The 25,326-nt window shown below is 41.2% G+C and overlaps 1 protein-coding gene across 3 annotated transcripts; it reads left to right on the top strand.

The window, feature by feature from the left end:
• On the top strand, positions 1 to 24,153 carry LOC125289773 (NACHT, LRR and PYD domains-containing protein 1 homolog). Of its 3 annotated transcripts, XM_048236756.1 has the most exons (20): positions 1 to 171; positions 4,321 to 4,394; positions 4,915 to 5,256; positions 6,887 to 7,159; positions 8,053 to 8,160; positions 8,306 to 9,947; positions 13,839 to 13,922; positions 14,092 to 14,259; positions 14,652 to 14,747; positions 14,839 to 14,976; positions 15,063 to 15,218; positions 15,450 to 15,548; positions 17,670 to 17,792; positions 17,891 to 17,989; positions 18,143 to 18,295; positions 19,771 to 19,854; positions 19,970 to 20,113; positions 20,443 to 20,598; positions 21,974 to 22,105; positions 23,697 to 24,153. In XM_048236756.1, the coding sequence occupies exons 2-20, from the start codon at positions 4,340 to 4,342 to the stop codon at positions 23,938 to 23,940; spliced, it is 4,296 nt and encodes a 1,431-aa protein (XP_048092713.1). In that variant the 5' UTR covers positions 1 to 171; positions 4,321 to 4,339; the 3' UTR covers positions 23,941 to 24,153. The 3 variants fall into 3 exon arrangements, with proteins under 3 accessions (XP_048092713.1, XP_048092715.1, XP_048092714.1); XM_048236758.1 differs by lacking the exon at positions 4,321 to 4,394 and having other exon boundaries at positions 2 to 171; XM_048236757.1 differs by lacking the exons at positions 1 to 171; positions 4,321 to 4,394 and adding an exon at positions 4,419 to 4,538.
• The last annotated feature ends 1,173 nt before the right edge of the window (positions 24,154 to 25,326 follow it).

Genomic DNA, 25,326 nt, shown 5'->3' on the forward strand with positions numbered 1-25,326 from the left:
ACGTAAACCTATATAAAAAAAAAGCTTCACTGCACGGCGGTCATAATAATATGTGGAAGAAAGTAAACACCCTCTCAAAGTGAAAGCTGCTCAGTCATAGCCAGCAAGAACAGAAAGGGCAGCAGCTACAGCGAGCTCTTCGAGCACAAAATAATTCTCCAAAATTGACTGGTATGTAATAATATATTCATTAAACTATTTAGCATTTCTTTCAAAATACTGACAAAAAACAGTGCATTTTCAATCTTTGCTTTCTTATCAGTTTCTGTGCCAGTTTGTGTTTTTTTTTTTTTTTTTTTTTTTCCCGGGAGGCTCACAGACGTCTCACATTTGTGCCACTAAATCTTATGGATTTTTATACTCATAGAAAGTAAATCCAGCAGATTAATAGCGCAGTGTAACATTAATTGTTAATCAACAATGTCAGTTATTCAGTGGATCAGCGTCTCTCAAAAACGTCTCATCTCTGTGAGGGCAAACGTAGCCTGTTCACAAAACACTGACAAATGTGGCAATTATGCATGTTGGTCGCTGACCCTTCAGTTTTTAGTTAGATTTTGTTTTAAAATGTAATTTTCCTCTTGAACTGAAAGCATGAAGGCATAGTAATAGCACAGAGGTCAGTGTCCTCAGATCTGAACTGCATTAAAGCACTGATGTGATTCAACATGATTTGTCATGTGCAGATAAGCACACTTAATGGTTAACTTCATATAACGCAGGTTACAACATGAGGGGACTGACATGTGTTGCTCACTTTTGGGTGCAAATATCACTCTTTCATTTAAGTTATTAAAGCAGTGCCCGATTTTTGCTTAATTGCTCAAGGACCTGTCAGAAAAGGTTTTGTACTAAATTAACTTCCTTCGTTATACACTCGAGATGAGTACAAAGTTCAGGTAGCCTACCAAGTTCAAGGAGCAAGTTAGATTTATGATCGTGATAAACTCAGGGAGGCCATTTATGGTCATGTTTGTGTGGCAGTACCAAGTCACTATTGCTGGAATTCGGAACCCATTTAATTTCCCCAAGCAATCTAGGCCTGGGTTCCCCACTCTAGGTCACTCACATAAATGAATGGGGCAAGAGATGCAGTCTTCCTCAAATACGTTAATTTTATTAAGTACACATGGGCAGATGACAACACAATTTAGTTAAAAGGAACTCACAGAATCAGTAAGACAATATCAAAATGAGCCTCCAGAGACGGAAGTGCAGCAGTGCAATATGGGTACCCTCAAGTTGGTTCTCTAACGACACAGCAAACCGTACAATAGCAAATGACCTGGTATACACACCCAAAAAATAAACTTGATGTACCGCGGAGTGGTACAAAATATGACCGCCGCCCAGTCCAGCACATTTTTTCCACAAAAATAAGTCACGCATTTTATACAACCCCACCCTGTTACGACCCCCTGTGCCCCTTCAGGCCTCTCCTTGTCAGTGCACGGGCAGGTAGGGCCTGATTAGGTCAATTAGGAATTGTGTACACCTGCATCAGGGTGTGGTTATATAAGGAGTTCTCCTCTCTTCTCCAGGAGGCACTTTTCTTCTCTCTTGCAGGCACCATTTTGACTTTCTCTCTGCACTGGCACTTTACTCTTTCTCTCCTCTCTCTCTAATCTTTCTATCTTCTTTTGTCTACCATTTAGTCATCTTACATACTGATGCTGACATTGCATTCATACATACACGCACGCCAACACTCATCTTCCCCCTAGACACACCATGTTTGGTATTACTATTGTTGCTTAATCTTTTATAAATTGGAACTTTGTTGTCCGTTTCCCTTTATGTTGCGGTCAGTAAACGAGCCGGCCGTAACAACCCCCATCTTGCCTGTTCATAATTCTGAGAAATTGTGTGCCTGTGTGTGTGCATGTGCATGCATGCATACATATGTCTACTGTGTGAGTATGTGTCATACGTATGATTACTGTGAATGTATGTGTGTGCGTGTGTGTGTCTGTTTATGCACATGTGTGCATATGGAATGGGTTAACATGACCCCTGGAGGCAAAAATATGCAAAAAATTGGTCATCCTAGGCCCTACGGTTCTCAAGATATTCACAGAAAACTCTGTTGGTGTACGGTCACTAAATGTACACATAAATTATTTTATTGTATGGCCCCCCATGAACGAAAGTTCACGAAACTTGGCATGCATTCGGAGGGTGTCATAATAATCCTACACTTTCAATTTTGTGCAGTTTTGACCATGTCAGCCAGATATATTGTGATTAAAACACCTAATTTTTTGCTTTTTAATTTTTAACTAGGTGGCGCTATACATGAAATAAGTGGAAATGGGATGGGTTGACATGGCCCCTTAAGACCAACATAAAAAAGGTGGTCCTCCTAGGCCCTATGGTTCTCGAGATATTAATAGAAAACTGTCTCCGGCCACCTACAGGCCAGTTGGTGTACAGTAACATAAATGAATTTATTGTGTGGCCCCCCATGAACGGAATTCCACTAAACTTGGCGTGCATTCAGAGGGTGTCATAATGATCCTACACTTCCAATTTTGTGCAGTTTTGACCATGTTAGGTCACAGATACCTGCGATTACAACACCTCAGTTTTAACTAGGTGGCGCTATACATGAAATGAGTGGTTATGGAATGGGTTGACATGGCCCTTTTAAGATGGTCCACCTAAACCCTACGGTTCTCGTTCCAGATATTCACAGAAAACTGTGTCTGCCCTACCCTCCTTTACAAAACCAACACACCAGATAAAGGGGGGGTCCAGTCCAGACAGTAAAAGAAATGGACGAGGGGGCTACAGATCAAAAGCGAAAAATGATGGTTCCATGCTGAATCTTGTAATCCATGGTTGGGGCTACATGCCCATCTTCAAACACAGTCATGGTAAAACAAAACAAAAAGTTATAGCCTAATCTTCTTTCTACTTTTCCGACCTACTGTCAATCCATTGAAAACCTCTGAAATGATTAACGTTAGTGCGTTTTTATTAGGTTTACTTGCCTCATGGCTTTACCTTAACATACAATGGTATTGTAGGCTACATGGATTTGTTCATGAGTTTCCGTGCTGGCTGGAAGCTTCTTATTTGGTTATCTCCCCATGCGAAAAACAGAAACTACAATGTCGGCACAGGATATATGTTATATGAAGTTATGGGATTTCAAAAAAATCCTAAATGAATGGGCGTTCTATGTGGTTAGTAGAGAGTTGATAACCACAGCTCCATGGGTGGTTCAACTTCTGGGAATTCGCCTGCCCCCTTGCATGTAACGCTGTATTACTGCCCCCAGATGGAATTTTCCCAGGCCAGTACTGATTACATGTCCCAAAATAAAAATAATATAAAAAAGGTTAAACAAAACCCACGATGACCCCAGCATAATTAAACAGTAATTATGTAAACAATACAGGAAATAAACAAACTGACAGACACAGACAAAAAACAGTCAGACACCCTTGATCGTAGGTTATGCTCAGGTTATGGTACCGGGTTTCACTCACACACATATTCAGACTCACCCAGACAACACAACACAAGCAACAAGCACATGATCACCCAGCAGTAGAAAAGCAGTAACTTTACACTAGCATAACCCTGCCCCTAACCCTGACTTACAAGGCTACGCAGTTGCAGTGCAAATGTGGACTGCCAGTATTTCATTTTCGTTTCACAAAGAATGGCCAGGTGTGCCCTGCTAAAGGAAATTTAAAAGGAGGCACAATAGCATTTAGATTATTCAACCAGCCAGGGGTGCAGCTAGAAAATGTAGGTCCTATTACAGAACATAATTCTGCCCCCAAAAAAAAAAAAAAAAAATGCTAGATGGTCCGGTTTCAATTGATAATTGACTATAGCATATTACAATACAGCTTATAAAACCCTACATTGATATTTCCTAACACAATTTTAGGCAAGTTGGATTTCTTCACATAGACAACATCAGTGGAGTAGTTCCTGAACAACTGTAGCCTAGCAGCTTTGAATAATGTAAAGGTGACACTCGTTAACTTCACTTCAACATGACATTTATGGTTATGGTTATGGTATTTAGCAGACGCTTTTGTCCAAAGCGACATACATATAACAACAATACAGAGTTAAAAATCAGAGCAACTCTGTACTCATTATGGGATTTAATTTGGAAATAAAAATATTCAGAAAAAATATATTCCAGACTTTTCAAGGGCCCTCTTCCTCCTTGGGGCCCTAGCAATCAGTCCCACTTTCCCCCCCAGACGCCCCTGCAAAAGGGCTGTCATGTGTATGGACACCTCTGGGTCATTTCACTCTGTTCGTAACCTCATTGCCCTGTGTGTTTGTTTTAAGGCTACCATCCTGCAGGAAGATGAAGTGTATCTGCATGATATTTCTGCTTCAGTACTGCACCCTCACTACAGCAGGTACAGAGAGGCACTGTGTGTATGTGAGCGCGAGTCGGCTAGCCTAGAAATCTAGACGCAAATTACATTTGCTGCCAGGGCTAGTCTAGCAACTCTTCCTTGGCTTGCTTCCTTCACGGTGGCTGCGGCAGGAAGACAGCTAAGGTATCCTAAAAGCACACCCTTCATAAAATAAAGTTTTTAAAACCTTTCAAAACACTTAGAATGTTTACAACACTTTGATTTGTCTGCAGACAACCTCACCACACTACCACAGAAGTGTCATTCTATTTTGAACATTGTCAGTGGTGTAAAATAGTTTGTTTTTGACGTGACTTTTATGCCCAGTTTGCTTTCACTGTAAGACAATTTGGTGTTAATGCAAACTACAGTACGTTCTTGCACAAAACTTCATCAATTTACGTAATTATGCTCTCAAACAACATTATGAACCTGTTAGCTTCTGAAAATAGACCCTAGGTTGTTTTTGCACCAGAACATTCCTATAACACATATAAATATTTGGTTTCTTTCTCTGGAGATTGGTTTGTGGTGGTGAGTCCTGATCGTCCCGTAGTTGGTGTGGCTGGTGGGGACGCGCTCCTACCATGTTTGCTCAAACCCAACATCAGTGCCGTGGACATGGAGGTCATGTGGCTCATCGGCAGTGCTGTAGTCCATCGCTACAGAAACCACAAGGACGAGGCCGACCTGCAGCTCCCAGACTACCAAAACAGAACCAGCTTGTCCACAGAGGGGCTGCAGAGAGGAAACGTCTCGCTGAGGCTCACATCAGTCCAATTCTCAGATGCAAATACATACAGGTGTTACATTGTATGTACTGAGGGGGTGTTTGACACCAACATTGAACTCCAAGTGGAGGGTAGGTGGTCTACTTCAAAATCTCAGTGTTGTTGAGCTTAAAGGTGCCATGTGTAAGAATTGAGGTAAAAATATCCAAAAAATGAGCTACACACATCAAAAGAATGAGAATAAATAAGAAGATGATGTAATTAAAAAAAATGACAAGGTATTGTGCTGCAGAGATATCAACCTGAATTAGCATGCTAAATTACTAGCCACGCATGCTAAATTACTAGCCCGACGGTGTCATAATACCAGTTTCGGCAATGGGAAGCGTTATGCGGGTAACATAACTGCCAGCCAAACTGCAATACACGTGACTCGGTTGTTACTCTAGGGTAGACCAACTCACTTTCTGGAGGTATACTGTCCCCATCTTTTATGGAATGTGGAATATGAATTGATTTTTTGGCGGACATTACACATGGCACCTTTAATGGTTGTATCAGCGATTGCAGGCCCAAAAAAAAGGCCCAAACATAAATGATCACATTCATCTATTCTAACGATCCGCTAGCTAGGTCTTAAATTACTAGCCACGCATGCTAAATTACTAGCCACGCATGCTAAATTACTAGCCACGCATGCTAAATTACTAGCCACGCATGCTAAATTACTAGCCACGCATGCTAAATTACTAGCCACGCATGCTAAATTACTAGCCACGCATGCTAAATTACTAGCCACGCATGCTAAATTACTAGCCACGCATGCTAAATTACTAGCCACGCATGCTAAATTACTAGCCACGCATGCTAAATTACTAGCCACGCATGCTAAATTACTAGCCACGCATGCTAAATTACTAGCCACGCATGCTAAATTACTAGCCACGCATGCTAAATTACTAGCCACGCATGCTAAATTACTAGCCACGCATGCTAAATTACTAGCCACGCATGCTAAATTACTAGCCACGCATGCTAAATTACTAGCCACGCATGCTAAATTACTAGCCACGCATGCTAAATTACTAGCCACGCATGCTAAATTACTAGCCACGCATGCTAAATTACTAGCCACGCTGTCTGCCCCATAAGCAGGCTGTCAAAAAAACGTGTCTCTGTAGGCAGCCTAAGGCTCCGAGATCTGTACACAAAAACAATTGCTACCAACAAGTGTTTCAACCAATAACCGACGAGATGTGCGTTAAGGAGAGTTTTAATTGCATAGGAGGGAGGGGGATGGACTAGAGAGCTAGCTCGGTATCGCTGATACAACCTTTAAGTGCCTTTTGGTGTATTAAAGGTTGTATCAGTGAGAGTGGGGATATGTCACGTCTGTTGATGTTCAAAGAAAACAGAAAACTAGCTCGCTACTCCCTCCTCCTCCCTCACGTTCCTAAATGCGCACCTCGTCGGTTATTGGTTAAAATAATCGTTATCTTGTAGAATTGCCATCGATCACTAGTGCCTAGGCTGCCTACAGAGGCGCGTTTTTTGACGGCTTGCTTATGGGGCAGGCAGCTAGCGGATCGTTAGGAATTAGATGAATATGATCATTTATGTTTGGCCCTTTTTTGGGCCTGAAATCACTGATACAACCTTTAGGGAGTAGACATAAAGCTCAATCTTTCTAGCAGCAATTGGACCCAGGCCTGTGATTCCTAAATCTTTGAGCTCATTTGATTGTCTTCCATTTCTCTGTAGCTGTGGGCTCCACTCCAAACATCTCTGTTGAGAGTCTGGGAGATGGGAGTGTGTGTCTGCAGTGTGAATCTTCAGGCTGGTCCCCTGAGCCCCAGATGGAGTGGCTGGACAGTGAAGGACAAATCCTCCCAGCTGAAGCTACACTTGTCCGAATAGACCATGAAGGCTTCACAGTGAGGAGGAGTGTCACTGTCCTGGAGAGTGAGGGCAGCAGGTTTCTCTGCAGAGTTTCAAACACGATAATGACAAAAGAGAATCCGACCCATGTCCCACGTAAGTATGTTTCAGTTTGTGGAGTTGGCGAACTATACTTTTCTTCTAAAATTATGTATTATTTAGGGCTGTCAATCGATTAAACAAATTAATCTAATTAATTACATACTCTGTGATTAATTAATCTAAATTAATCGCATATATAATTTTTGCTGTGAAAGTATTGTAAATATTTAAATTCAAATGAATCATTGAATAATCAGCATTAGTGACATTAATGTTCAAAAACTCTTTTATTATTATTTTCACTGTTCAAATAATGGCCATAATCTATAATCTATGATATGACCTAATATGCTGAGGAAATAAATTCAAAAGTGCTTCGGGATAAAAAAAAAAATGTCACATACAAGGCATTTCAGGCCACAGATATAACCTAGGGGACACAATGAAAATAAATTAACACTCCCCTCAATGTCAACACTTGCAGACATTGCAAAGGACTTTATTTTCAACATTTTATTTTTATCAACACCATCAGGCTGTTTTTTAAAAGTAAATGTTCCAATCAATGATCCAGGCAGCACGTTTTCTTCTCTCTCCTTCATTTTACAGTCTAATTTTTACTGACTAGAACGGCTCGGGGTCAAAGGTCATACGGAATCGATTAATCTGCACTAATTGTTTTAATCAGTTATTTTTTCTCAAATTAATTATTCAAAATTAATCAGTTATTTGACAGCCCTAGTATTAATAAATGTAACATCAATCTGTTATGCTAATTCTGTTAATGCAAATAATAATGAAAAACATTAAGTTGTCAGTGCTACACCAGTTTTTAAAATGAGTCAGGCCCGTTTAAACTGTAACTTAATGTTACTTTTAATCATTTCCTATATAATAAATGAAATGAAACAATGCTGTGGTCAATTAGGTCATTTTGTATTTTTTAGGAATTATGTTTGCTCTGTCACGGCATCGCTTGTACCCTGCTAGTTTCGTCTTGTTCTTTCTGGTGTCCACTGTAGTTCTCTCAATATGCATCCTGAAAAAACATCAAGGTAATGTTGTCATTTAAAATGTCCTTCTTTTTCATTTTCAATGTCTCTATCTAGGGCAAAAGACTTTCCACTGTGAAGTATGAAGTATTGAAGTATACTTGAATTTGCTTAGTCGTGTCACTGATTTTTTTAAAATGTTATCCAGGGCTCACCAGATACAAAGAATGGGTCATATCCAGTGTTGAGTCTGAACGTAGCCCCTTTCCTGATAATCTACACGACCACTACACTGACCCGCTCATCATTAAGTTGAATGTAGAGGAAGATAAAGTGTCGACTGCAGGAGAAATATTCCAGGAGACCTGCAGTTTAGATAAGCTCTTCAGCGTTGATGATGGTAGACCAGATCCAAATGCAATCATTCTTCAGGGACACACAGGGTGTGGCAAAGCCTTCACTGTACAAAAGATCATGTGTGACTGGGCGTCTGGTGCGGCCTACTTAAAGCGCTTTGCCCTTGTCCTTCTCCTGAAGGGCACAGAGCTGAGGCAGGAACTTCTTCATCAGGAAGAAAAAAAAAGGAGTCTGGTGGAACTTATCAGCCCCATGGGGAAATTAAGTAGTGTCACTGGGCACCTTCTGAAGCACACTCTGAAGGACGCTCCACACAAGGTGCTGTTCATCATCGATGGGTTTGATGAGCTGAGGCTGTCAGCAGTAGAGCCCAGCTCCCATCTCCCCAGCCAGCCATTCACCAGAGCGCCCCCCGCATACATCATCAATGCACTGCTGGGAGGACGCATCCTGCCCGAGTCCTTCCTGTTGGTGACCACCAGGCCCACCGCTTCAAAGGCGCTAAGGAAGATGCTCCAACAACGGGAACAGCGCTTCACTGAGATCCTGGGCTTCTCTGAGAATAAAGTAGGAGATTATTTTAAGAAGTTCTTTGAGAACCAGGAGAGAGCAGAGGAAGAGTATCAGCTTGTGCGTGAAAATGACTTCCTGTTCTCCTCCTGTTTAATCCCTATACTGTGCTGGATGATCTGCTCAGTCTTGAAGAAAAATCCTAGAGGTTTTCAGGAGAGATCTCCTGTAACCAGAACCTCTATATTTCTGCTTTATTGCACATCCCATATAGATAATGTTCGGCTCAAGAGGCTTGGCCAACTGGCAGAGAGTAAGACATTGACAGGGGAGGTGCTGTTTGATGAGAAGAGTGTGTATGACACAATAACAGATCCGACCAAATCCCCGCTCTTGCGGAAATATTCTCTCGGCTGGAACAATGTCCAGCAGGTGATGTACGGTTTTGTACACCCGACTATTCAGGAGTTCATCTCAGCTCTGTACTATATCACCTTAAAAGAGGAAGAGATGCTAAGGGAAGTAAAGGAGCTGCTCAATTCATTGAAGGGACCCTCTGCAGATGAAACCATCCAACTTCGGCCCATTATTCGTTTCCTCTTTGGTCTCTCAAATGCGAATGTGTGGAGCTTACTCTCTGCCAAATTGAAATCAACAGCTGACAATAAATCTATTCGAAATATCTTAGAGCAATGGATTTTTGAAGAGGTTGCAACATTTGTTGGGAAAGATATGAGACTGTTTATTCTCCACTGTCTTTTTGAACTCCATGAGGAGGAGTTTGTGAGGAGCGCTATGAAGAAATGGTGGAAGCTTGACTTTGCCTCATTTTCTCTGAAGAGGATAGACTGTTGGGCATTGCACTACTGTTTGCAGTGCAGACCTGCCATAGCACGCCTGAATCTCAGCAACTGCAACCTGACCGCAGAGAAGCTGAAGCTGCTTGAGCCTGCACTGTCACAACTGGACTGCAAGGAACTGTGGTGAGTGACAATTGCCTGAATATACTTACAATCTAATTAGTCAAGACTTGCTCATAATTGACTGATGGGCGAAACATGTTTTTTTGTTTTGTCATTGTTAGCAGCCTGGTCCATGGAGTTGCATCAGTACTGCCTATGTAATCAGACTTCCGGGTTTAGCCATGTGGCTTTGTATTTCATTGTCATCTCTCATTGTCATTGTCAATGTCATCTCTCAATGTTCGCCTAATTGTTTGCTACCTTGTGTCTCACCTGCCCATTGTTATGTTTCCACTAAATGGGTTGCCCTGTGTATTTATAACCTTGCTTCCACTGTTCTTTCCTTTTGTTGTGGTCATCATCATGTTTTGCCTTCATGTTTTCCTGAGTGTACTTTTTGGTAACACTTTATTTGAAGGGGTCTACATAAGGGTGACATGTAACCATCATAAGAATAAAATGACACATGTCATGTACATTAATGACACATTATTGATGTTTATGACTGTTGTCATAATGTGTCATTCGGTTTTGGAATGTCAACTTGACATTAGCCAAGAAAATGTAACCCATTTACAATATTGTCATGACGACTTGACATTAGCCAAGAAAGAAATGCAAGGTGTTTGGCATAATATTGTCATGACAACTTGACATATAACTGTGTTTGGCCTGACATATCTTCTAGGTTTGTGAAGGGATGGGCCTGAAGAATTGACTGTCATGACCAGGGTAGAAATTTCACGACGGCCATGGCCGTCGTAGCCCCTTGCGTTGGCTGTGATGCCCCTTTGAAAATCAGAGGTTTACAGGCCACGGTGGCCTTGGTGCCCCCTTCTTTCAATATTCTGCTTTGCGTCCTACTAATTTTTATTTAGCCTGTGGCCTGTCAAAATAATCTTAGCATTCACAGCGCAAATGAATTTAGTCTTTTACGCAATGAACACAAAGGTGTAAAGCAGTCCCCTGTACAGTTAGCCGTTCCAGAGTAATCCAGTTTTGAATTTGCAGTAAATTTCGACATGCATGGATGTCTCCAAATTTGGGCTTTAAGTTTTACAATGTGGTTAAATTGTTCCACATGATTTCATAACGGGCCAAATACAAAATAAATGTTACAAATATCGCCTAGATATTGGTAAATCAGAGGACAGCTGACTAAGAGTTTGTGAAAGTAGCCTTAATGATCACAAAATGCTAAGCATGCATCTAGGCTATTTGAGTTTCTTAAAGCTGAGCTGTGCTTAAATTGTTCAATACATGATTTCATAGCAGGCCAAATATAAAATAAATGTTATATATAGCCTAGATATCTGTAATTATTAGATGATCTGATGATTTACAGTTCTATGTAATATGTCATGTTTCATGTTTTTGTACTGTTTCATACAGTGATGCAGGTCTACTGCAGTGAATAGGCTAAATACAACTTTGATCATTTTTATATGCTACTACTGTATAGTTAACTTTGGCCTTAGTGCCCTGACATGTGGCCTTTGAGCCCCCCACCAAATATACCCAAATGAAGGCCAAGTGGCCTTGCCCCCAGAATGGTGAAATTCCAAGCCTGGTCATGACACCATTATAATTGTGTCATGAATACTTTCCTTGGCATGATAGTCATGACAACTTGACATAATTGTTTAATTATTACATGAACAAGTTAATATAACTGTTATAACTGGCCTGATTTATCTTCTAGGTTTGTGAAGTGATGGCCTGAACAATTGGCTGTCATGACACCATTATAAATTGGGCATGAATGCTTTTCTTGACCTCAACTACAGTGGTACAGTTTTGACTTGTCATTAAGCTGTCACAAAGAACTATTACACACAATAGTTTCCTGGCAGTGTCATGAATACTTACCTTTGACCTAAAGTACAGGGACTGAGGGGTTCGATTCCCCCTGAGATGCCATATTTGTTTTTTGTATGTCTGCAATGCACGTTCAATATGTTGAGTATATCTAATTTATAATGGTGTCATGACAGCCAATTGTTCAGGCTCATCACTTCATAAACCTAGAAGATAAGTCAGGCTAAACACAGTTATCTGTCAAGTTGTCATGACAATATCATGCCAAGGAAAGTATTCATGACACAATTATAATGGTGTTATGACAATCAATTATTCCGGCCCACCACTTCACAAACCTAGAAGCTGAGTCAGGCCAAACACAGTTATATGTCAAGTTGTCATGACAATATCATGCCAAACACTTTGCATTTCTTTCTTGGCTAATGTCAAGTCGTCATGACAATATTGTAAACGGTTTACATTTTCTTGGCTAATGTCAAGTTGTCATGACAGAGACACTCTCAAATAATGTCATCTTGGCTAATGTCAAGTTGTTATAATGATGACAACCAAACAATGTCAACTTGACATTCCAAAAACCGAATGACACATTATGACAACGGTCATAAACATCAATAATGTGTCATTAATGTGCATGACATCTGTCATGTCATTCTTATGATGGTTACATGTCACCCTTATGTAGACCCCTTCAAATAAAGTGTAACCTATTTTTTTTTACTTCATGTTGTGTTCAAAACCTCATTGTGGTCACTACGAAACAAAACCACTTAATTTCACCACTTATTAATGCCTTACTTTTGACCTTAAAATCCTTATTTTATAGTATTAGTTTTTAAGTAAAAATGTGCATTAAGGTCAATTAAGGAGAAAAGCCTACTGAATTTACCCCATACATTTCGATTTCCTCTTAATTTCCTCCCTTAATCAAGGAATCCCTGTATTAATACTGCCTTCACGCCAACCGTAAAACTCGGAGGACCCAACTTTAGATATCCCGACCACTGAAACCACTGAAAAAAGTGTGTTCATGAGATCAGCATGGAAAATAGGAAATGCATAAATAAGTTATTAGAACTGCTTACTATGGTTTAGCAAGAAGGAAAATGTCTCGGGTGAGTAGCATCTGTAGTGTTAATTTAGTGATAAATTACCTTGTCTATTTGAAATGAGAATGAGATTCACCTTGTGTTGTTACAAGGGAGGCCGTCGTGGTTGGAAAATATGATAATGATGTCAAGTCAGGTACCTCGAGGTACAGGAGTTCCGCACAAGTCTCCGAGCGTAAAATCCGACCCGAATTTGCGTTCAAGTCACTTTTCCTCTATCAGAGGTTGGAATTTCCGAATATCCAATGTGGCATGAAGGCAGCGTAACACCTTAAAATAAAATGAAGATATACTTAAATTGTCCTTAATTACTCCCTTAAAGGTGCCATGTGTAAGAATTGAGGTAAAAATATCCAAAAAATGAGCTACACGCATCAAAAGAATGAGAAGAAATAAGGGCGATGATGTCATTAAAAAAATGACAAGGTATAGTGCTGCAGAGATATCAACCTGAATTAGCATGCTAAATTACTAGCCACAGCCCGACAGGTGTCATAATACCAGTTTCGGCATAATACCAGTTTCGGCCATGGGAGGCGGCAACATAACCGCCAGCCAAACTGCAATACACGTGTCTCGGTTGTTACTCTAGGGTAGACCAACTAACTTTCTGAAGGTATACTGCCCCCATCTTTTATGGAATGTGGAGTATGAATTGATTTTTTGCCGGACATTACACATGGCACCTTTAATGACAACAAATAAATGGAACCCCTGACACATTAAATGTAGATTAAGGGGTCACACCTTAAAATGGCCTTTTAATGTAAAATGAAGTGCCTGTTTTACAAATTATGGGCCTCTTAATATAAATGAAGTGGTTTTGGTATGTTTTCAGGGGTAATTTAAGGTGGCCTAAATGCACAACCCACTACGGAATTTGAGTACATCACATTTCGTAGTGGGTTGTGCATTTAGGTCCTAGAGTTAAATGTATGACAGAACTCTGGATGAATGCTGAGTAATGAATGTGGTATTGCAGGCTGGATGTGGAGGACCTATCAGATGCTAATGTTGCTGATCTGGTCTCAGCTCTGAGCACAGGAAGGATCCTGGGCAGATTGAGGTGATGTCATGTCCTGTTTTTCTGTTCATCACCAATGTCATACACAGCAGAATAAAGTTGCCTTTATTTTGGCCTCCGCCTGTCGGCTGTGTGGCGGAACATGAACACATCAACACAGTGAGTGATATGCCAGTCTAGTTGAGTATTGAATACTTTTCTTCTCTTTTAGAGTGGAAAACAGCTTGCTGTCAGATGAGAGTTTACAGCAAGTCCTCACTGCTCTGGAAAAACAGAAGTCTGTGGGTTCAGTTATCCTCTCAGTGAAGACAGTCAGCTTACTCACAGCAAATATGGTCATAAGACATGTACACAAACACAAAGTCACAGGCATCATGAGGTGAGAAATACTGTAGGCTTCCTATACCTCTAGATCAGTGGTTCTCAAACGTTTCACAATGAGTACCACCTCAGAAAACAATTAGCTCTCCAAGTACCACTATTATGACCGACAATAAAATACAGTAGCCTAGTGTAGAACAAATAAACTACATATTTTACATTGTACATACTGTTTTACATCATTTTTCTCCAAGAAAGACAAAAACTAGTTTAAATTTAACTTCAGTGATCAAGGATTTTGTATTGTATATATTTTGATGTAATTTGAAGGTGATATGCCTCTGGAATACATAGGCTACACACACCTGCAGTTGTTCCATTCAGTGCATAAAGCATTGAGATTTCCAAGGAAAAATAAACTGCAATGATCTTTTCCTTCTTATTTAACAGTATCACATTGACATGGAAGAAGTCACCTAATGGGGATGGACATGAAGACCGACTCTGTTCATCCCTCCGTGTGGGAAAAAACCAGCACAGCTTCACGTGAGGCAACAGACAGGGTGGTTCTTTGTGTGTGTTCATGGTGGTCATCAGTTTGAATGCAACACTTGGTTCTGTGTGTGTTTGTGATCAGTGTGAGCGTTGAGGATGATGGCAGCACTTCCCAGCCGGCCGTGTCTCAGCTCTCTGCCACCCTGCCCAACTGCGAGGAAATTGCTAACTGGACACCCCTCCTCAAGTCTTTCCATGAGCTGAGAGCGCTGAAGAGCAAGTAGGAACACTGTTAATGAATGCAGTTTGTGATGTGTTCTGCTGGTGGTGGTGTCTCTGTTTGTGACGCGCCCTTTTGTTCCCCAGCCCAGAGCTGGAGAAGAATGTGGAGATGTTGTTTTCCTCCCTGCGCTCTCTACCTGGGCTGAAGAAGGTGTACCTGAATGCCAGAGTCCAGAAGATACAGTGGGCCTTTGAGCTCCTCTCTTTCATCCACAACTGTGCCAATCTACAGGAAATGGAGTGAGCAAGTTTGTGGTTCTGAATGTGTGTGTGGGGGGTGTCTTCTCTCCTCCAGACCTATCCCAGACTGTTGGAAATAAATCTTTTAGCAGCACCATGAACAGTTTTGTAAATTGATAAAAGCCGAAACACAAACATGTTGAATTAATTATACTGTTGTTATAATAATATCACTGTACTGTATGAATAACCATTTGCTCAGTTTTCTAATATTGTTCTTTTTGTTTAAAGTGTAATGGTGAAGCATCGGCTAGAACAAGAAACTCTCTGCTCATTCCTGTCTTTGAAGAAAGCCCCGTATAGCACTCTCAAGCAGGAGGCAATGATCAGGTAAAACTAGAGCAAATGCTAATTGAAGGACTGACTAAAACTTCTGGCCCGTGGATGTATCACTTCACAAGTCCCGTCTCTCTTAGTTATTATGACCGCTGTGCAGCAAAGCGGCGGTCATATAGGTATAGTCAGAGTTTTTTTTCATCCGTTTTTTTTCCCCGCATAAGTAATTTTCCGTCAAGGATTCCCGGGACACTGAAAGACCGGGGTGCACGAAACTTGGTGGGCATGTAGCCCCACAAGGATAGCATGGAACCATTGTTTTTCGTTTTGATCTGTAGCCCCCCCGCTGGACTGAACCCCCCGAAAGGAGGGTAGGGCGGACACAGTTTTCTGTGAATATCTCGAGAACCGTAGGGTTTAGGAGGACAACCTTTTTTTTGTATGTTGATCTTAAGGGGCCATGTCAACCCATTCCATAACCACTCATTTCATGTATAGCGCCACCTAGTTAAAAACGAAAAAGTAAAAATGAGGTGTTGTAATCGCAGGTATCTGTGACCTAACATGGTCAAAAGTGCACGAAATTGGAAGTGTAGGATCATTATGACACCCTCTGAATGCATGCAGAGTTTTGTGGACTTTCGTTCATGGGGGGCCATACAATAAATTAATTTATGTGTACATTTAGTGACCGTACACCAACAGTTTTCTGTAAATATCTTGAGAACTGTAGGGCCTAGGATGACCAATGTTTTGCGTATGTTTGCCTCCAGGGGTCATGTTAACCAATTCCATATGCACACATGTGCATAAACAGATATTCACACACACACATACATTCACAGTAATCATACGTATGACACATACACACACAGTAGACATATGTACGTATGCATGCACATGCACACACACAGGCCCACACACACACACAAACACACACACACACACACACACACAAACATAAACACGTACAAACACACATGCACACAATTCAACAATTTCTCAGAATTATGAACAGGTAAGATGGGGTGGGGTGGTATAAAATGTATATAAATGTATATAAAATATAAAATTTTACATGTGAAATCTATGCACTAATCATGTTTTGGTACTTGTTGTCTAGCAGATACCAGAGAGAATTGAGTGTGCATAATGAATTCAGTGAGACAGTTAGAATCATATATGCCTTTCACCTTTTGTTTTTAGCCAGCAGCCAGACCAGCAGATACCCTGACTTTGCTGAATTACTGAAGCTAAGCAGGAACAAAGTAGGAAATGAACACAATTTGACAAGCGTGACTTATTTTTGTGGAAAAAATGTGCTGGACTGGGTGTCATATTTTGTACCACTCTGCGGTACATCTAGTTATAACATGAAAGCCAAGGCTTTTCAAACTCAAATGCAAATATATATTTTTTAACCACACTATGTACCGTCCTTTCTCTTTCTATATTGATAACCTAAATGAAAAACATGTTGTAGGCTAGTATAGGTTCTTGTTTCATGACAGAGTGTTCTGCAAAAAGGCATGTAACTCCCCTTGTGCTGTTGAAATTCATAAATCTCAAAACATCTCTGTTGTACTGTAGGTCCTTTGACACAAAGACATTACAGTAACAGTGTTTTATAGCACATAGGCTTATATTGTTGACATTATGGGTCTCACAACTTCACCGATCACATGACTGTTTGATCCACTGCTACTGTAACAACTTATAATACAATGCTGATGTAATCCAAAGTATTCAAAATACATTACTGACTTTGAGTAATCTATCGGTATACATTACAAAATACATTTTAGGGCATGTTTTCTGTATTCTGTAGTGAATACATTTTAAAAGTAACCTTCCCAACACTGGACACATACTGTAAGAGGTTCATTGATTTTTTTCTTAGTTGCCGGCTCGTCAGGTTTGTTTGTTTGAATGTGTTCCTTGTCCATCTTTCCCGCATTTTAGCACCGATTAAAACACTTTTTTTCACTGATGAGATTCACTTTATCTATACCAGCTGCAACAGGTGCATCCAACTACAAAGTGGGGTCTGGGGTCATAGAACCAAGTCCCTCAAAAAGAGAAGCAAAAAAGAGAACAATCCCAGAAAATCTTATATGTGCCAACCCTATGTTCAATTTTGAAATAACAGCTGTGTGTGTATGTGTGTTTCTCTAGGCTGACTGTGGAACAGAATACCTTAGGGATCTCTTCTTCACAGACACCCCCATCTTTTTCTGTGGATGATCGTAGTTGGCGGAAACCTAGTCTCACTCCTTCTCTTTTGGCTCAGGAGAAGAGGTGAGTCATTCTCTTCTCTCAAAGCACACACAGTCTGAAGATTAATGACAATTAAACTGTATGTGTGATTGTGGTTGTGTCTGTGCATGTGCTCCCAGGTGGAGTCCCCTGTCTCTTATCTCTCTCACCTTCCCAGGCTCAGAATACTCCACAGGGAATTGGAAGCTTTTCTTGGATATGTTTTACAACTTGAACAAGTATGAGAGATTGTAAAGTTCATAAATTCCTTTTAGCCTTATTGTGGGTGTCAGCGGATTGGACAACAGCATGAAATGTAGAATTTGTGAGGCCACTGACTGTGGAACACCAGCATCTACAGTGATTCGTATTGTGGTGTTTTGGTCTCTCAGGAATACAAGTACTGATGTGGAGACCGATGTGGACACTCTGTTCACCACCCTGCGCTCAGTGCGTGGTCTGAGAGAGGTGGAGCTGAGGGTCCAAGGCCTGACAGAGAGCTGGACTCATCACATCCTCTCTTTCATCAGGGACCAGGAGATTGAGTACAACAGCAGCAATAACTATTACAAAGCTAATGTTTGCCAGAGATAAGCTAATAATGCTAGAATTAGCCAGACACAAAAATGATTGAAGCTAGTATTAGCCAGAGATAAGCTAATGCTAATGTTAGACAGAGGCACAACGCAAATTAAGCTAGTGTTAGCCAGAGACACAAAGCTATTGTTGAAGCTAGTGTTAGCCAGAGATAATTATGAAGCTAGTGTTAGCCAGAGATACCCGTAAAACAATTTAGTACTATTTCATTTAATAATAAATCCGAATAATTATAGCCCAGGCTTTTATTTTCCCAAATCGCCAAACTGCACCGGCTAGTATTAGAGACAGGCGTCTATATGAGACAGGCCTTTAATTCCCTTTACACAAAACTTTTCCTCTGCAAAGATGGAAAATAATATGAATTATTTCAAACACACTGATGACAATGACAATTACGGATCATCATTCATTTAGTGTTGAGATGTTGTTCATAGAGTGAGATAATATCCAAATAGCGGGGATAGCCAGAACAGATGAAACACGTTTTAATCAAACGTAATTTACAAAGAGATCATATCACACTGAAAGCTCATATTTCACTTGTCATGGGCAACCTATATCTGTCCTCTGTCAAATACAGTTGCATTTTCAGCCCTGACCAAAACCGCTCAGGAATTATTTATGCAAAAGTGGAATGTGCGTAATGTTTCATTCTCCCTCCTTTTCACCCCAAATGAAGCAGCATGAGAGAGCATGAACCATATTGTTTCTCCCATATTTTATTTGCCAAATTTGACAACAGTAAGCTTACATTTCAAATCATAGCTTACTTCATACTCTTTATCGCCATGGTGGTACGCATTTAAAATAAAGAATAACGTTTGTGAACCCTTCTGTTTTGTGGCCAGCATAAAAACAAGCTTACCATCAGCCTATCCGCAAATTTGAAACAAAAAGGAATAAATTGAACAATGTCGAAGTTGGACATATAGGCATAGTTCATATTGAAAAAAGTTATACTTTTTTTTATATGCTTTTCCCCACCGCAGTATTTTAATGCCATCTAATCATAACGTTAGTGTGTGCAGTCTGCACCATTCTGGCTTAAACAGCCGATCTGACGGGTTTTAGAAGATTAAATACAACCCAAAACTAAAAAAAAAAACAGGCCTTTATTTGAGACCGGCCTTTAACCCAAACCTGTAGCCACACCAGGCATTTAAAAGAGACAGGCGTCTATTTGGGACTCAGCTATTATTTGAAGTTTTACGGTAAACTAATGAAGCTAGTGTTAGCCAGAGATAAGCTAATGAAACTAGTGTTAGCCACAGATAATCTATTGATGCTAATGTTAGCCAGAGATAAGCTAATGAAGCTAGTGTTAGCCAGAGATATCCTATTGATGCTAATGATCCTCTCTGCTGTACCCTGCCTCACACTGCACGATAAACGCTTGTACTGTGTGTGTGTGTGTATGCAGTGTTCATGTGCTGAAGAAGTGGGAGAGTTGTGAGGAGAGTCTTTGCTCATCTTTCTTTGTGAGAAAAACAGCCAGCACCTTCAGGTGGGTCCACACCATCTGGCTCCACACACACATACACACACACAACTAGCCACTTAAATGTCCCCTAAAGACTGAATAGACTGAATCTGTGTGTGTGCATATGTGTGTGTTTCAGATTGGCAGTTGAACACCTGAGGAAGGGGAGCAGCACTCCTGCTCTCTCGTACATCTCCATTCTGGTAGACACCAACACAGTCACACCCTCGGACTGGACTGACTACCTCAAGAGTTTTCACACTCTGAAGCATGAAATAGAAAGGTACAATGACTGCATCGGTCCAGTTTTGTGGCTATTAACATAGATTAGATCTGCTTTAAAAACAACCTGGGGTCTGGGGTCAACCTGGTAAAAACAACCTGGGGTCTATGTAGGGTTGATAATAGGTTCAAAGTTTCATTTGGGAGCAAAATTACATGAATCGAAGGAATATTGAGCGAGACCGTTCAAATAACATATTAGCAACAAAATGGTTTATAACATGTTGCAGTTGAGTATCCATTTAATGTGTGAGTGTGTGTGTTTGTGTTGGTGGTGGATGTACAGCACAGTATTTCAGTGTGTGTGTGTGTGTCTGTGTGATATTGCAGTCGGTATTTGTATGATTTCGTGGGTCCTCTCCTGTTCCCTCTGGGATCTCTGGCTGGCCTGAGGGAGGTGGAGCTGAGGGTGAGCTGTCTGACGGAGGTCTGGGCCGATAACATCCTGTCCCTCATCGATAGATGTTCCAACCTACAGGAAGTGAGGTAAGAGCAGCAGCTCAGCTGTCTATTCTATTATTTATTTGTGTCAGTGTGTGTGTGTGTGTGTGTGTGTGTGTGCACTAGATGGTGTGTCCCTGCAGGCTGCGGGTTGGGCTGTAGATTGTGTTTGTGTGTGTCCATGATGATGAAACGTGTGTTTTCCTCCTGCAGGTTGTTTTCTGGCCTGGCTGTAGTGTGTGTGTGTGCAGGGCCATCGCGGGGGGGGGGGGCGGGCGAATGGGGCCGCCACCGAGGGCCTCACGTCTGATGGGCCTCGCACCTGGCCAAACATTGCATTAAGCATTTATTCTTCATTAACTCCTATTGTAAACAAAATGCTTAACGTGGCTTAATGTCCTAAAACAATCAGTGATCACCAAATTTCTCTAATATTGTTCCTCCTGATCATTAAGAACCTTCAAAACATGTAGCATGAAGTCATTATGAACTTTAGGCTACCTGACGTGACAGCATGTTTCTTCAATCTCCTTCCTTCACTGACGCCATATGGAAAAGGCTTAATGGGCTCCCAAAACAACGATTGGTGATCACCAAATTTCTCTCTCATTCTGCTCCCCTGAAAACAAAAAATCCAGCCCGACGTTTTTTTTCCCTTTTTGAGCAATGTCCGAATCGCAGGACATAACGCACTGACCTCTTCCAGGAGCTGAGGCTACTTCGAGATATAATTCCAAGATATGTTAGGCTACTGCACTTAAAACTTAAATATTGAACGAACCTTCCCGAACTTTGAAATTGCGATCAGTGACTGGCATCAGGTGAACAAAGCTTTTCGAGATTAAAACATAGCTATTGAGAACTATTTGCGCACCTCCATGTCACAGGAGAGATATGTGGGCTTGCCTTTCTATTGAAAAAGACGTTACCTGCAAGCTGGTCTATGAGTTCATTGCTGAGTTTGCGGCAAAGAAAGCAAGAAAAGGTTTTTGTCTGAGTCAGAATAAGTCAATTTGTCCAATGTTACAGACCGGTTTCTGTATAGTGCATCTTATCAATAGTTTGAATGTTGTGTGTGTTTCTGCTCATTGACAAATAGCGTTCATTACAATGATTCATGCCCAATTAATGTCCCCTGTTAAAGTGTTCGCCTTCGTCTACACCAGTTTGGTTTCCATTTGTATGCAATTCGGTGATGTAGTCTATTAAACGGCTTATTGCCAAATTAGCCTATTGAACATCCACCGACAGTAGGCTATGTGTGTGTATGTGTGTGTGTGTGTGTATGTGTGTGTGTGTGTGTGTGTCCTTGATGGGGAAACTTGTGTATTCCTCCTGTCGTGAGAGGTGTAGTGAGTGATTGTCTGTCTGTCTGTCTGGACTGACATAAGAGGTGTCTGTGTGTGTGTTCCTCTTGCAGGCTGTCTGCAGGTCATTCTGTAGTTAGTGATGGTCTGTCTGTCTGGACTGACTGTGGTCCTTTACTGCTGGAGGAGATTACTCATCTACAGGAGACTCTAATACGCCCAGACTGCACCATCACACTCACAGGGTGGGCATCTCCTACACATACACACACACACACACACACACATGCTTTGTTTTGTTTATAATAATAATAATATGTTTATTTTATATAGCACCTTTCTCAAACCCAAGGTTGCTTTACATAGTAGAAGGAAAACACAACAACAGACAGACAAACAATAACAATACAACAAAGACAAGCTATTTGTATAGAGCTACTGTATGTGTTGGGTGTAGAGGAGAAGTGATCATTAAACAAAAAGGTCTTGAGATGTGCTTTGAAGAAAGGAAGAGAAGGACAATCACGAAGAGGTTGGGGTAGGGAGTTCCAGAATTTCGCAGACTGAAGGACCTGCCACCCAGGGTGGAGAGTCTGGTGCGGGGGATAACTAAGAGGTTTTGATCAGAGGATCTGAGTGAGCGGGCAAGGGGCCAAGAGGTCTCAGATGTAGGGCGCAAGTTTGTGGAGGGCTTTGAAGGTGAGTAGTAGTACTTTGTATTTGATCTGGGACAGAACTGGTAGCCAGTGGAGTTGATGGAGAATGGGGATGATGTGTGCAGATCGTTTTGGTATAGGTGAGGAGCCTGGCTGAAGAGTTTTTGAGTGTACTGCAATGTTTCAAGGGATTTAGTGGGGAGACCAAGGAAAAGTGAGTTGCAGTAATCTAGACAGGACATGATGAAGGAGTGAACCAAAGTCTGTGCATCAGTAACAGAGAGGAAGGATCGGAGTTGGGCAGTGTTACGGAGGTGAAAGAAGGCAGTCTTAGTGAGTGTTTTGATATGAGGATCGAAGCTGAGGGTGGAGTCAAGTTGTATGCCAAGGTTTTTGACAACAGGTATAGAGTGGACAGGTAATCATTGATGTTGAGAGTGAGACAGATTTTTCAGAGCATGCTTTTAGGGCCAATCAGTTGGATTTTCGGTATTGTCTGTGTTGTTTGAGAAAATTGTTTTGCATCCATAATTTTAAGTCAGAAAGACAGTCAGTGAGGGAGCGTGGTGGGGGGTCAGGGGGAGAGGGAGTGGTAAGATAGAGTTGGATGTCATCTGCATAGCAATGGAAGTTAAGGCTGTGGCTGCGATTAATCTGGCCAAGAGGGAGGATGTATAATATTAATATATAATGCTGGATCATTGTTATGTTGGACATAAACTTCACGTGTGGTCTCCATGGAAATGGGAATAGGCTTGAGTTCGACTCAGTATGGACTTTAGGCTGCAGGAAGCAACGGAGGGAAACAGGTTGACTGCCTAGGCTACAAACACAGGATTTATACTGTTCCTTCACAATTATTGGGTTGAACACACACAGTGGTGTCATGTAAGGACCCTATTCATGTTGCGCAGCACTTGTCATGACATTTTGAGTCTGTTAGGAGGCGCTAAGGCACAGTTTAGTACATGCATAGCTTGTAGGCACTTTGGCTGCTTTAGCCGCTAGCTGGCTAACTTGCGTCAGACAGCACCGATTTTTTTTCACGTTTTTTTTCAGGCCGACAGGATGAGTAGAACAATGATCATTACTGACATACATTTGCTAATGATGAGCGCAGGTGGATATGGACTTTGTAACAAACACAGTGGCCATGTTTGTTTTTTTCTTTCGCTCCCAGGATTAAAAGGAGGACTGTTGAAGTGTCCAGTCACTTCAAAGAGGGGAGACTTCAGTGCAACAGACCAGTGAGGATCACCATCAGGGGAAACAAATCTACTGAGGACTTCCTAGAGCACATCAGAGAGAGAGAGAGAGAGAGAGATGAGTCCCTGTGTCCACCACCCCGGCAACTGACCCCTGACCCTCCCTGCCCAGGATCCAGTGTATTGCTGAGACAAGAGACGGTTGATAAAGCAAAATAAATAAAATAGCTAACTAGTGTTTGGTGGAGACTCTGGCCGACTTGCCAAACTGGGGGCCACAGATTTTCTCTCCTGCTGAGCCAGCGCTTGAAAACTGGCAGCTACATGCGCAGTTCAGTACACGTCAGCACGGCCACTCCACACACACGGACAGTCCACTCTATACTGTACACCAGTGTTTCTCAAACTTTTTCGACCAAGGACCACTTAACCAATAAAAAAAAACCTCACGGACCACCTAGCTAAAAGAAAGAGTAAACCTACTTCAACAGTATTACACAATAGGCCTACTCACTGAACCACCTTGCTTATTGTATTTGCACCTTGCAGAACTGTTTGGATTTACATACAAGTTGGTTCAATATTGCAAACAACTCATCTATATTATATTTTACCACGTCTGCTCGCAGACCACTTGGGATAGCTTGCGGACCACCAGTGGTCCCCGGACCACACTTTGAGAAACACACACGGACAGTCCACTCCGCTGCTGGTGATGAAATTTGTGCACAGTGTTTGCAGATGGTGTCTGCTGGAGTGTATCTACCCGCTTACTGCATATTATATTATTGTGGGCAGCTTTAACATATTGTATGTATATATAAATGTTCAACATATTATATGTATATAATTTGCATTTCTTGGATGTTGTGTCTGTTTTCTTATGAGTGTTAATGGTATGTGACCACCAGAGGGCAGTATGGCCCCAGTGATATTCCTGAATTTGCATTTATTTATAAGGTAAAAATGTATGATATGTATTTTGTGTGTGTGTGTGTGTGTGTGTGTGTTAATTTGAGTTCACATATCTTTAAAATAAAGATAAGGATGTCACAAGAAAACATTTTGTGTAGATTATAAAAAAGAGAAAATTACAACTGTCAATTGTACCAGATTAAATCCTCCTATTTCAACTATAATCTCATATTAAACATCTGCCACAAATGGCTGAGGAGTGATTGCATCTGGTCAAACACAAACAAAAACCATCATTCAACTGAAACAACAAAAATATTTCTTTGTGGCATATAACCTACAAAACAGTAATGAAACCAAATGACATAGGAACATAACACACAGCAGCATCAAGCACACTTAAGGCTGATTTACTGCAGCTGTAAGCAACTATACAACTAGCAGCAAGCCAGAAAAAACACAGTACAGTGTGGTCAAACTGATCTCTGGTCAGTGTGGAGCTCTGTCTCTGTCCCCTCTGGTTGCCGTGGGGATCTCTCTGCAGACCAGCACACAAAGTAGAGGGTCTGCAATCAACCGCAAACTTGCGATGGGAAAAAGCATGTGCAATCTATAATCAGAAATGATGAAAAGTGTTGGAATGCAATAGTGAAAGATCATAGAAAAGAGAGAGACAAAGAGCAAATCTAA

This window comes from Alosa alosa, chromosome 24 (assembly GCF_017589495.1).
Source record: "Alosa alosa isolate M-15738 ecotype Scorff River chromosome 24, AALO_Geno_1.1, whole genome shotgun sequence".
NCBI classification, from domain to species: domain Eukaryota; kingdom Metazoa; phylum Chordata; class Actinopteri; order Clupeiformes; family Clupeidae; genus Alosa; species Alosa alosa.